At 35.5% G+C, this 14,526-nt stretch overlaps 1 protein-coding gene across 1 annotated transcript in view; it reads right to left on the bottom strand.

The window, feature by feature from the left end:
• Nucleotides 1-14,526, bottom strand: part of LOC142352920 (degenerin del-1-like) — a 36,935-nt gene that overhangs the window by 14,844 nt on the left and 7,565 nt on the right. Inside the window, exons 2-5 of the mRNA XM_075405077.1 lie at nt 10,011-10,142; nt 6,653-6,963; nt 6,016-6,247; nt 3,525-3,734 (exon numbers count right to left, since the gene is read on the bottom strand). Of these exons, the coding sequence (XP_075261192.1) occupies nt 3,525-3,734; nt 6,016-6,247; nt 6,653-6,963; nt 10,011-10,142 (885 nt within the window). The remainder of the gene's footprint in view (nt 1-3,524; nt 3,735-6,015; nt 6,248-6,652; nt 6,964-10,010; nt 10,143-14,526) is intronic.

The following is a 14,526-nucleotide window of genomic DNA, read 5'->3' as shown; positions in this document are numbered from 1 at the left end:
CTATTTTTATGTTCCGGCTGCCTTGTTCTGATCCGTGGATGAGTTATATAGGTTGAAATGATGGAAGAGCTACATGGAGATAAAAGAAATTTTTAACTTACTTTCCAACAGTTTTCTTTTTTGAACCACTCCACAAGCCTAGGGATTCATGATGCGCTCTGACGATAGAGAAACAAAATGCTGTTCCTCTAGTTTCCAGATGTTCTCCTTTTTTTGCTTCCTGATGCCAATTTGTTTTTGAAGCGCTCGGAATTCAAACAAGATGTTTTTTTTCCGATTTTTGTGTCCTTATGCTCTCTGCAACCAAAGTGATAAGATGTTGTTCCACCCAACTGTTGTTCTTGACACCACTCGTTTTTCTGATAGATCATTCAAAACTAAAAAAGATGTTTCTATACTTTTCGGACTCCTCAAGGACTTTGATTTGACCTCTTATTATCACTTCAAACGATGATTTTTTTCAAATGATGAATTAACTTGATTTAAAATGCTGGGTTAGAAGTTACTCTCAACTTGTGTTCTTTCTGATTGACGATTGTCTTCCCTGTCAAAAACCACTGATCTTTGCTGGACAAAATAACAATTAATGAGGTCAAGGTTTCAGTAGATTATTATTTTTCAGGATGTTTTTTTGTTCCTTTTTGACATAAAATCTATTACAGAATCATTACTTCCTTTTATTGTGTTCAAAGTTATTGTTTTCGGATACGAATTTTGTCAAAACGCAATACGTCTGAATCATATGGTTTGTTGTGTTATAAATGAAAGGGAAGTCTATTAACAGTCTGAACGAGACGAGTTCGAGTTTGAGTTTGAGTTTTTGTTCTAAATATAGCCCATAGGTAATACTTTCATCAGAATGTGGAATGCTTCCTACCCAGACGTTTCACATGTAGTTAAAAAACAAAATCTTCAACGTGAGTCTGCATATGCAATACCAACATATAGTTTATTCGCATTAGACGCCCAGATTTTTGGTACTGCGCAAAAGTTTTCCCTGGATTTATAGCCCTCAGACATTTGTATACAAACAATTTTCTACAGAGTGTAAACACTTGATTATAAAGTTAAAACATGTGCTCTTCAAAATTGCGTAAGCAGAAATTAAGCCTGCATTCGCAATACCAATATATAGTTTATTCACATTAGACGCCCAGATTTCTGCTCAAAAGTGTCCTTGACAAATATAGACTGGATTTATAGCCCTTAGGCATTTTTCGGATATACAAACATTATTCTCCCCAGTGTGTTAATTCTCCGTATACACTTCCACACTGCCACGTTCAAAATGGATTTAAGGTAAGTCTTTTACATTTTCAGGCAACAATCCTAAAATACAGGGAATAATTGCCAAGAACTTTTCATCCGCGCGCATGATCGAACATGTTTGGGTAAAATCAGTCAAAAAGTGAGTCAGGGTGTACTGGTTTCTTACTACTGCTGGGGCTATTATTGGCCTTCTCTTGGTTTTTTTTATTTTGTCATCGCGATTTTTGTTAAGACCAAATGACGTCACAACCACTTCAAATCTGTTTTTTTTTTCATTCCTTCATGCAATTTCAACTGAATTGCGCGTGTGACTTCACTTTTTGCTCTTAGTAGTAGAGCGAGTTTTTTGTTCATTCGCTTGATTAAATTTTTGGTCACACTTGACTTACCTCACTCTCAAAAATGATTTCCTCACTTTGAAATTGACTTTTAAACACTTTAATCCAGAGATAAGGTCATAGAGTTGTGTCACTGTAAATGAAATTATGTGAGAGCAGCTAATAGAGGCAGCAATAAAATACAGATTCGTAATCAAAATATAACATCTCAGCCTTCAATGAAAACACTATTTTTTGGTCTTTCTTTTTTAAACTGTTTTTTAGAGTGCATATCTACAGCTATTGCGGCTATTTTCTGGCAATCTGCCAGCTATATTTTAATTAGGCTAAGTGATTAGACAATAGACGGATCAACCTCAAAAATAGCATTTTTGACAACAAATGGTGCCAAAATCCCTGAAAAACGTTAACTGGCCATTGAGAGCAATAGCAAATAAGAACAATCAGAACGCATGTGTAGAGCACAAAAACTTTAACTATCCGCTTTACGAACAGGGATTAATATTCTATGCTTCGTGTTCCAATAATTTTGTTGAGCCCCAATAGGTGATTTGCTTTTTTATCTGGGACAGAATGGCTCTTGTACCGAACTCCAAGTCTACATCAATACTAACCTTGACGAGCCGCAAGCTTTATATTGTAGCAAGCCCTGGATATAACTTGCAACTTTACCCCAAAAGTCAAAACCAATTTATCAAAAATATTAAATTTTCAAAACATCTATGGCTTGGCACGTTTTTGTGATAAATTTAGGCTCACTTTCCCTGGGTGCTTCATATTTTCCTGTCGGTTACCGAACGTTTTTTTTCGCCCAATTTTTTCATTTTACCGAATTGTTTTTCGATAATTTCTGTACAGTTTTTTTGACAGTTTTTTTTGGCTTTTTTGACGATTTTTTGACTTTTTGCTGAAATTTTTTGTATAATTTTTCTGTAAACTTTCTTACCGTTTGACCTATTGCCAAAGCAAGACTTGAATTTGGACTTGCAAGGTTTTCTTTAAGACTTGGGTGCTTAAATTGCTAACTCTTGGCAAAACGAGCACATTTGGACTTAGGTTTTCTTTAAGACTTGGGTGCTTAAATTGCTAACTCTTGGCAAAACGAGCACAAAATTGACATCTGTAAAACTTGACATTTCTGTTTAAAATGATGCTTTTTTCATTAAGTTTCTTTGAATTTGATGGATTAAAACTGCGCTCTTTTTTTCTTAGAAAACAGAAAATTTGGCAGTCTGGTTTTGATTACTCTCAGCTCCATGAAAAAATCTCTATCAATAGTTTTTGGTGAACTGTCAGGCTTTAAGCAAGCTTCAATATATAACCAGCAAGTTCATCAGCTGATATGAGTAATGTGTTCGAAAAACCCTTTAGTTCAAATGCAATCGAGAAATGAAAAAAAATCAGGCTATGCGATTATCAGTTAACAGTGGCAAGCTTGCAGAAAAAAAATGCCTCGGCATTATGGCAATAATTTTATTATGAACTTATGTCTGATAAAACTTTTTGTAGGACGATTGAATCCAATTTTCCAAATTTTGAATACTACCTTCACCACAGAAATTGAAGGCTAATGATTTTTCCAAAGGGTTTTTTTGCTTGTAATTTTTAAAACAATATTTACTCATTTCCTTAATCTGTTTGCCCTTGTAGCAAACGCTTTTCCTCGAGGAAAGCGGATTTTTTTTACATATTATAAGTCATTTTCGTCGTTGTCTCTTCCGATCAACTGCACAGTGATGATTTCCAATGTCTATATTGCCACCCAAAGGATTTTTAAGACCCACAGTTGCAAATTGCGGTTGTTGTAGCGAGATGGAGGATGGTGATGATAAAGAAAAAACCGTTGGAAATCGCGATGGAGAGTTGTATCATTAAATTCCAACATCCAACTGCGATTAACTTTTTGAACAAACTAACCATTAATCTTCGTTTCAGTTAGGGTCTTGAATCCAACACGCACAGACATCGAGTTCTCCCTCCAGTAGTTGAAATCTAGGCTTCGATCAAAATTTGCGGATGATATTCTGTTGAACAGTTTGTAATTGTTGGTGGGGAAATTTGTGGAGGATTTTGTAGTTTTGTAGGAAAAGAAATCACATTGAGGCTTGCACTGTTTGTTGCACTGACCTGTAAATACTTAGAGTATTGAATTCACTGATAAGGAATTTTCATGAAATTCTATAAACTACTTTTAATTGATCTCAAAAAGTTTGTCGCAATTATATTAGTTTTGTGGGTTTTTTTACAAGTTACTGAATATGCATCTGACCCTTTTGCCTTTTGTTCTCAAAAACAGTATAAACAGGTGACACCCGGAGGTCATTAAGTTCTCTTAGAATCATTTCGCCTTACTAGATTCTAAGTATGCGATTCAGTTAAACTGTTTTGGAAACAATATCTTGGTGTGATGGGTGGTTCTTAGAGTTTGATTCCTCCGGGGCTTTGATCCCCCTCCCCCCGTGCGCCCCTACCGCCGCGCTCGCCCACGCCCCTTCAATTAAACGTAAGCTAGTATCCCTATACCGTAGCTAGCTAATAACCAAGCCAGGTGATTGCCAGTCGTTTGGGAGCAATTCACCCGACTTTAGTCGGTTATGTTTTTATAGGCTAGACCCGAAAAGAAGGTGTCTAAGAAGGTGACAATTCATATGATTCGAATCACGTAGTACAATTAGAGCATTTCTTAGAATAATTCATATTTGGCTGTTCGTTTTTATACGTAAAAGTATTGCATATAAATAGTCACGACTCTCTCTCTCTCTCTCTCTCTCTCTCTCTCTCTCTCTCTCTCTCTCTCTCTCTCTCTCTCTCTCTCTCTCTCTCTCTCTCTCTGTGTGTCTATCTCTCTCTCTCTCTCTCTCTCTCTCTCTCTCTTCAATAAAATATTTTCATTCTTCTTTCTCATAAATTTTGTTCTAAAAAGCCCTATCATTGTAATTTGTCATTGAATTGGTTTTCATTTTTGATCCTGCATTTTTTAAATTACTGAAGGTTTGAAAGAGAAATATTATTGAGGATATTAGGTTTAAGTCTTTAAAAGAATATTGCCAAATTATGCTCATGTTTTTTCTTATAAATTTTTGGAAAGTTTCAAATTAAAATTTATTACCAATTATGTGAATTTGTTTTATATGAAACCGTTTTCTTTTTTTTCCTAGTAGTTATATTGCTATATTTTTCGATTGTTTTCAGTGGTATTGCTTCCTTTCTCCAGCCTTGCTTTTTCCGCCTATGTTTTTTAAGACCTGATCTTAAATTTTGATGATTTAAAACAATGAAAATTAAAAAAAAATGAGCGATGATTCTGTTCACACCGGGTGAGTGAACAGGAGAAGAAAGCGGTTATTTTTTAGACGTGACCATTTCTTCGTACTGATATTAGGAAGGAGAGAGAAACAGGTTCCAAGTGCAGCAAATCCATTTCTGCTTTCAGTAATCGAATGTGTTCTGCAATTGTTTTCAAAATAAAAACGTCGTAACATCAGGTCAGGATCTACTTTTGTAGATTTCTCAAAAAGGTCAGATTCTAATCATGATTTGCCAGGTGTTTTTTTGAGCAACATTTATCATTTTTTGTTGATTTCTGAATTCAAGTTTCGGTCAGGTTGAAGAAATAACTGGAGCAAAAGAAAGACGGCTAGATTAAAAGCATGATTTTCTTGACTTCGTTCAAAAGAAGAGAGATCGTTTTTTCGAAAGAGCTCTTTTTAATTCCATTGTGGCAAGTTGAGTTCTATTGTCACCTTTTATTTCGAGCTTTCTAGTTGTCACCACTCTATCATTTCACTCGCAAATAGCTGTCGACATTAAAAGCAAGTTTTGTAATTACTTAACGGATAGTTCCACGGTCCGCTGAGGCATGGCCATGGCCCGCGACTCATGGAAAATTATTATTTTACTAAATTATTACCATAAACGTACCAATTACATAAAAGATTTAAACTGGGGTGAAATAATACAGGGGTGAAATGAATGTAGGATTGAACAAATAGTGGTGAAAAAGCGGGACAACTTTAAACATAGCTGGCTGATTGTGTACTCAGGCTGAGGTCCGGTAGCCCGAAAATTGATATGCCGAGACCACAATGAACGCACTAGCGGGCGTCGTGCGTTCAAAAGAACACAGATCGGTAAAAAAATTAAAGCAGGAAAGCCTGGACATACGTGTTTTTGAACGAACGATAGGCTGGACATAGGTTCTTTCTGTCTGGAACAGTCTGGACATAGACATATTTCGTCTGGGACAGTCTGGACATATATCGACTTTAGGTCTGGGACCTCAACCTGGGGAATCTGAATGTAAAATTAGCACATGTGCGCTGGAAGAGTCGTAAACAATAAAATAAAAAGGCTCTGAAAGTGTAGGAAGAAAGAGTAAGTAAAAAATCAGGTTACCCAATTCACTAACCCAGTTCAACCCCATCATCCATGGGACAGATGAGTAGATCAAACGCCCCACATTGTTTCATGTCTTGGGTGAGTTCCGAATACCTGGGAGTGTTACAGCCACACAACTCTGTCTCTTTCACACCCATACACTCCTCCACACACTTGGCCTGAAGGTATCCCTCTCTGGGGTCGGACAGATGACCCTTAGTGCCAGTCCACACACAGTCAATCTTTCCAGAATAATCTTCATACTGGAAGCGAGACCGATCCAATACTTTTTACTAGGGAGTATTTATGTTTAGGTATGACTATTAATGCTCATTTAGCTACTCGTTCGAAAGTATGAAATGTTGGCGTTTTTTTAAAAAATAGTATAAAATGTGAATTGAGGATATTCCTGTATCATATTAAGCAAATCCGGCTAATTTGGCATTAACGAAACCAGGAGGTAAGTAAACAATATTTTTCTGATTTCCGATATAATTCAATTAGCCGATTCGATCCTGGTAACGTTACGTATTGATACACTTCAAAATATATTTTTAAGAGAATGAAACTTTTCAAATCGAAATTTTCAAATTCTATAATGTAATTGATTAATGCTCTGTCGAGATATGTTGACCCCCCTCTGTGTGAGAATGTTTATTAATTGACACAAATGAGTGTGAGTTGAATCGGTCCTTAAACATTTCCAGCTGAATATCGTGATGATATCCGACTGCTAGTTTCATCACTTTCTGGTTCTGGATTGAAAAGGGAACTCCTGGCTGGACAAAATAGATCTCCACGTGCATGTCATTGTGTCCAGCTGCATTTGCATTGGATCCATTGAGAAGCATAGTCACGTGTAAATTGGTCCAGGGTCCCCTCACTCTGGAGGAATTGTTGATTGGTGAGAATTGATAACATAGAAGACCAGAAGTGGTCACAATTGTCCAAAATGTGCCATACTCGTAGCAATCAGATCCTAACACAATAACCGTTTTTTTGGGATCTATTCTGTTTGCCCCCCCCCCCCCCCCCAGTGTTTTTTACGCCCTGATTTACAAATCATATGTTATATAGCACGTAACTATGTACAAAAATAGCGCCGGGGGGGGGGGGGGGGCGTAAAAGAGGGGGCTGACTTATCGGGGGGGGGGGGGCAGAATAGATCCCGTGTTTGTTTATCAATGTTTCCCCTCCAATCTTCGTTTTCCTATTCAAATAAAAATTTTGTGCGGTTAATTAGGGCGTTATGTGGGTCGTGATCCCCCTCTTTGGGTCGCAAATAATATAAAGTGCCCTCTCATTGCGCGTGACGGCTACCTTGCAGTTGTTATGAAGATCAATTGATCAAGAAAATGTGCAGTAATTTTTCTTACATTATGATGGCAACAATCCCATCTCGTTTTTTTGAAATTTTTAATTGAAGAGTGATACTGGAGTTCAATGGTCATCAAAACTGTGTGTTCAACAAGTATAAAAACTATCCCCAAATATCATCGCCAAAATCTTTTCCCCATGCCTTTCCCTGATATGAGTTTTTTCTCTATGTTCTGTCCGTCTTTAAACAAAATGACGCGAAACAAGAATAGAAAAGAGTAAGAATTAAGAGTATGAATTGATATTGATCTAGATAACACGATATCCTCCCAGAAAACAGCAAAGAAGCCATTAGGATTTTGTTGCTGACTCAACAATAAAAAAATTGGCAGTGCAAAATTCTCGTTGACACGTTACTTTTTTTTACCTTCTTAAAACTGACAATTTATACCAGATATCAGTTGTAAGGTTCATGAAACTCATATTGGCAATCAGTAATATGGGTATTTTGAGTTGCGTTAAATTTCGGTCAATTTGAAATTATTTTTTTTGAATAATAGGCTATCGTTTCGAAGGCGCAGGAGTGGGGAGTTAAGAATCGTCAAAAAAGAAAGTACTAAAAAAACATATTGAAATGTCAATGTATTTCAATTTTCAGCGAAGTATATGCGCATAAGGCCAAATCCAAATGAGAGATCAGACTAAGCTAACTTTAGACACCGCTATGAAGGAAACGTCAATTTGAAAGTGCACTTGGTATTCTGAAAAGAAATTGACTTTGAGTTTAGTGTGGAAAATAATGTGGGGAAAATAGGGAAAATAATGTGGGGAAGTTTAGTGAGGAAAATAATTTCACCAGAGAATAACTAATCTACTGGTTCTATGAAAATAGGCCGGAGCCAAATAATCACTTTAGATGATCCATTCAAGACTTTGTTCATATAATTCTTCAAGTGAGTCATTACTTAGACACTTATGAAGGCTTTTCAGTTGCATAAGTGCTGCAAAGTAGTAGTTTTAAATTTTCAGTGGCTTCTTCCAAGGTAATCCAATTTCGTACCTTTAACCCTTGTGCTGATTGCCCTCTCCAGGGTGTCAAGATCTGTTCTGTTGTTAGCAAATTTTTGAGGTAGAAACATGAGTGGTATTATAAGAAAAACGGTCAAGCGTAGAAAGTTTTCGTTCGGGGTTTTTTGAATTTCGACTTTTTGAAAAGTTATCAAGATTTAAAGTTTTGTGATCATTTTGGTGATTTTCACTATTTAAAAAAGTTGATGATTGCGTTTTTTGTTCCCAAAAGTTCTAAGTTTAGAGGCCATTGAAGAGTGCGAGGGATCGATGCGAGTGTGAGACTACTTTTTGTTCCGAACTTTAATTCTTAATTTGTGCCAATTAGCTTGATCTTTTTCAAATTCTACTTTTAGCACTTTCCTAAATGGTAAATACCGAAGTTAATTAATAGTTGAAGCTATCGTTTGAGGCTGTAAAAACAATCGCAAGTGCAAAATTGGGCGACAGTTTGTTTGTTCATGTAAATTAAAACCAAAATTTTGGTTCACGGGGAAAGAGGAAACCGTTTTTGTGGAGTTCTTCTTCTGAACAGCGTTAATTGTAATATGTTAATCCGCATTCACTGACAGCGATGAATTTTTTTTATATTTGTTTTTTGTCTATTGTCTCTATTTTATATGGTGGATCCCTTAAAATTAAGATATGACATCCATGAAATGTTTTTCATGAGGTTCCCTAAAACATTGTTTCATGAACATTGTTGAAAAATTCTTATTCATTTCAAACTTTGCGCTTTTTTGAAAGAACACAAAAATGACTGTTGTTTTAATTGTTTACGAAATTTTCCCTCTGCTTTGACTCACATTTTCCAAGCTTAAATCCTGCAAGCAAGACTTACAAGTTCATAATATGAATTAGATTTTGATAGATTCAGAATATTTTAGGACGGAATTTCAGGAACAGAATTTGCTCAAAGTAAAATCTGCTTTAAATAGATGTTTCCTGACTCTGTAAGTCTATCTTCAATGAATTCAATTTGATTAGGTCATGTTTTGATGTTAAAGCACCCAAAAACAATAAAGACTTTAAGTCTGTCATATTATTTTTTGGTCCAATTGTGAGAAATTACCTGAGTAAATAATGTCAAAGCTCTCTCAAAATTTTGAGAACGAATGCCGAGTACCTTTCTCAAAACGATATAGATTTTTATTTTTTTTTGTAAAGCGTTTCGTTTCTTGGAAGTAATTTGTTTGTTGTAAATTTGTATAGCTCGTTTCTAATCTCTTGGTGCAATTCTGTTGGTCTAATCTTTCTCCCAAAAACTGACCTTCTTCTCACCCTAAAGTTAACAAACATTTTCCTTCTATTTTTTGCTCTGATACGCTTCTTATCTCATAATGAGTGAAAAGTCTTTACTGTATGCTAAATTTCCACTCAGCCTCCTATTTTAGCAGTGACCATTTTCAGCATCGTTAAACTTTTATATTTCTTGTTCTTTAATAAAAATGGCAACTGCCAAATTAGGCCCAGTTAGAATCCTTTAGGATTAAAAGAAACGATCTTAATGTTGAAGATGAATGAAAGAATGAAAATGTTCATTGATGTTTTGCATTTAGAGCTCTTATCTGACTTCTCAAAGACGAATAACCAACAGGGCTTAAATGAAATTCGAAAAGGTTAAAATGATTCATGTGTTACCTTTCCATGAGCAGAGAATGAAAGTGTGATCAAATTTGGGAAGCAGTAGAGTCATCAATCCACTCAAGTCCATTGAGAAAGATCCACCCGCCACCATGGCTGCTACAGTCTCTTGAAGACTCGGAAGCACACCTGATAAAAAAGGGTAGTCCCATTATAGCCACATGAAATTACAGCCCCCATGTGGTTAATATTCAGGGTAATGGGGGATATAGGTTATATGACCTCTAAACTGGGGCCCATTAATTTTGCAGATCTTTTCGTTTGTAATGGGAAATAGTTCTCGGGGTGAGTTCTCGAAATTATTTAAGTAGTGGCAGTTTGAATTTAAAATGTTAGTGAGCATTACAGTAGTAGAGATTGTTGAAGTTGTTCAATTTTGGTTAAACAGGTATATCTGATTAGAAACGTTCTCACGATTATTGAATTGAAGCAAAATCATTCGAGTTAGTTGAAAGCTCATGCGGGTTCTAAAATGCAGAAAGTAGCCAGCTCGAGAAACTAAAATGCCAGAAGTTCCTATTTACGAAGCCAGAAATTGGCTTTCGAATTAAATAAATTAAAAGCTTTTTAGTTTGAAGTTGACTGTAAAATTATTTAATACAGATACACTAAAGAACACTTATTAGGAACTTCAGTTTGAGACATTGTTTAATCACTTTGAATCCATTTGTTGAATCCATTTTTTCTTATACAATTTGGCTCGTTGCCAACAGTACCTCCTATACTTTTCCTCAATAAAATCCTCCCGAAGAACTGTCGCGGGGCCTCTTTAGCTGAACACAAAAGGAATCGAGTTGTCTTCCTCGTCAACAGTTAGTTTTAGGAGAGACTTTTCTGGGATCTTTTCAACAATTGCCCCCCTTTTGCAAAAGTGGGGCTATTCTTGAATAGAATTCAAGCGAGTGATTTATTAACCAATCAGAAACGAGTAATAAGTATCCGTGTATGCTCATACTGTGTTAAACTGGATAGAATAAAATGCGCCATGCTAGGGCAATTAGCCGAATTGGAATACAAAGCGAAAAGAATTTCCGACTGGCGGGTCGGTGGGCGCGCTTCGCGCGCGTCGCGGCTTCGCCGCGATAACCGACCCGCGATTTCCGGATTACATCCTACAGTGCGGCATGGCCGTGAACAGCGGTCCGCAATTGCGCTGAAACCATTTCTCGGCTATCTAAACTGTAGGCCAACTAATATTGTGGTAAAGTATAGCACAGAAGGGGAGGCGATTCTCTACTAGGTACCAAAGGGGGGGGGGGCAATTGTTGAAAAGATCCCTTTTCTGTAAATGACCAACAATTAAGTTTTCTTGAACTTCGGTCTAAATGACATCTTGATAACTATCGCGGTCATTCGAAAATGTAATTGTGCACAGCAGTGACATTGAGTGCGAACGGCAGCGGCGCTAGTGAAAATGGCAGACGTACCAAAATATAGAAATTTTACTGCTGGCCAATCACAATTGAGAAAATAGGAAAATTGTTCTCTGATTGACTGATTGCTCAACACATTCTCCATGTTTTAAAATGAGATATGCGTGTTTATGTAAAATTGCTTAGAAATCGCAATAAGCCGAAATAAAAATTATACTTTTTTGGGGGAAACTGGTCTCACGTTCGGTTGTGATAGATTCATATCAAGTCCCACGGGCCGCTGAGGCATGGCCATGGCCCGCGAGGAATGGCCAAATGCAGTAAAAATTATAATCTAGCGATAGGTTTTTGTCCAATTTAGGCTAATTGAACGCATAAAGGTACAGTGTCTTAAATTTCTCAACCAATCACATTCGTTGAAATTTCTAAATTTTGGCACGTCTATTTGTTAAGACGTCACCAGCTAAAAATACGTAATTGTTGCAAATAATTGCTCAGAAATATGCATTGTCAACATATGTGATGAATAATTCCAAAATTGACGAAACTCAGAGCTAATTTTGTTTTCTCTTACTGTTTTGCGCACACGCCCATAATTTTAATCTTTAAACGGGGTCTGGATTCCGCTGAAATTTTTGAGTAATTTCATTTGATTAACTGTACTATTTGCTACGCAATAAACATATTATTAACAAAAAAATTATAAAAAGTAATTCTGATAAAAAACAAAGAAAGAGACAGATTTTGATAAAACAGCCTAAATGTTCTCTTAGAGAGTCTGGATAAAAATGCATCTTTAAGACTTAATTTTTTTCCAATTGTCTCCCGACATTTACCATAGGACTATGCAAATTCAATTTGAAATAAAATTGGCATGGTATATGTGTTTGTGAGCTTAGGGACTCCAAAAAATGTCCACCGAGCGGGTTTTCAAAAAAGATGAGAAATTGGGAATATACAAAAGCGCTCTAATATTAAATGTGCGTTCTTGAAATTTAATTTAAACAGAAAAGCCAGACACTAAGATTCTGGTTTTGTTCTACTATAATTGTTTTAGAGACTGTTCAAAAACAGTTGCTCTAGCGCAAAAGTCCGTTTGTCCAACTACCAAATCAAATATTTCTTTACTTACACTAGACCTTGTTTCAATGTTATTAAAATAATTCACCATCAACACACCAACGCCAAGCAATCATTTTCTTAATTAGATCGGCAGAATATCAGCAATCAGAAATAAGTGTCAAGCACAAAATCAATTTAATTTTTTTAAAGCTGGAAAACTGCAATCAAAACAAACTTATTTTTTAAGGACAAGTAAATATGGACCACACGTACTTTGTTGATTGTTGCTACGAGCACGTTTTTTTTTCGTAGCTTACTACAATCAAGAAATTTTTCTTTTCTTACCAAATTTTTCTTCCAGGAACATTCTAGAGGTTTTTGTGGCTAACAGTGTCGAAAGCGTCAAATAGTCTAAAGTTCAATTCCCAAATTTTGGCGTTATTAGTTACTTCAGATACGATTTAGTAATCAAATTTTCTCAAGCGCCATCTTATCGACCAAAGCTAGTTCGTTATCCGAAACAAGGAGGCTCGGTAATGTGCGTTCGCACATTAAGTTCCGACCCTGCTCATCTAAATTTTTCACTTAATTGTCTACCAAATGAGGAAAAGATAAAAAAAATTAACATATCGTTCAACAAGCTACTAAAAGAATAAAAACAATCTACTCTAGAGGGCCTATGAGACCTGTGGCTACGATAATATGACTACTAGAAAAGACGGCAATAAAAATCAAATAGTTACAAATTTTAATTACGACCATAACTCCTTGTCCATTTTTTGAAAACCACTAATAACCAAATCAAAATGGCATCAGATAAAATTTATACTTCGAAGATTAACCGGCACTTTTTTGGAACAAAATATGGGAATTTTCCTCAATGCAACCTGGCAACAAGTCGCTTAGAAATGAGCAAAAGGGTCAAAGTTTATTAAAACATTGCTTAAAAAAAAGAATTAAATTCTAAATGATAAGAAAAATTATGCATCAAATGAAATCATTGAGAGAGTCTTTTATACCACAATAGAGAGCAACTGAGGCCTTTCATTATCCAGGATATGTCATACGACTACAAAAACACAACAAGTACAGGCAAAATTTAAAAAGTCGCACAAAAAATTATGCACGAAAACGATGTCCCCCAATCAATTAAATATTAAGCTCATCACTAAAAAATTAAAAATCTTTGTTTAAATTTTTTGAAGGTAACAAAATTTGTAAATCAAATGACGCCCCCATTATTGTGATACTGCGAAAAGCGAACAAAAATCTACAAAAAAGGGATGAATATGCGAAAATCACGAAAATTGGTTTCTTAAAAACTGGTTGTTCCAAGAGGAAAGACCATTTGAGGAATATCAAACCGTTATGAAGAGCAAATTGTATTTCAATAGATAAATGATGTGAATTGTATATAGAGATGCTTAGCTACAAATTAGCAGAACTAAAATTGGCAGATCTCAAAAATCCATCTCTTTTTTTTATTAAAAACAATTTTTTTTCAAAATTCATAGCCAACAAAAGTTTTCGACTAAAGAGTAGACAGTTTGTCTTGCATTAACTCGGAAAACTAATTGCGACTGTTATTAATGAGACTAAATCAGAAGACTATAAAAAATATTAAATTAATAAGATATTAGAAAATAACATCTTCATTTGCGTCTCCTTTGACCATCACAACGTCTTTTTGTAAAACGCCTATCACAAAATGACAACAAAAAGAACCACAAAACCTGAAAAGTATCTAAACTTCACAAAATTCTTCTGAAACAAAAAAATTCTCTAAGCCATGAAGACATCATTTAAAACGTTTAAACAACAGAAAAATTGTTGTTTGATTCAACAAAACACTAAAAAAGCTCTAAATAAAAAAGCTAATTTACGAAAATGATACAACATTGCATAAAACGAAAAAAAAACGCAAACCAGAGCAAAAATGGATAGGTTGAAGAATACTATTACTTTTTTTTTTAGAAATTTAATTCAAAAGCCAAAAGAACCATTAGGTATTTAACAAAATCAGTTATTAAATCCATTTTTCAAATCTATAGTTGGCCGTTGAGACCTTTAATTACAAC

This window comes from Convolutriloba macropyga, chromosome 14 (assembly GCF_964194025.1).
Source record: "Convolutriloba macropyga chromosome 14, txConMacr16.3, whole genome shotgun sequence".
NCBI lineage: Eukaryota > Metazoa > Xenacoelomorpha > Acoela > Convolutidae > Convolutriloba > Convolutriloba macropyga.
The sequence above is the reverse complement of the archived record's forward strand: the minus strand, read 5'-3'. Positions and strand labels throughout refer to the sequence as shown.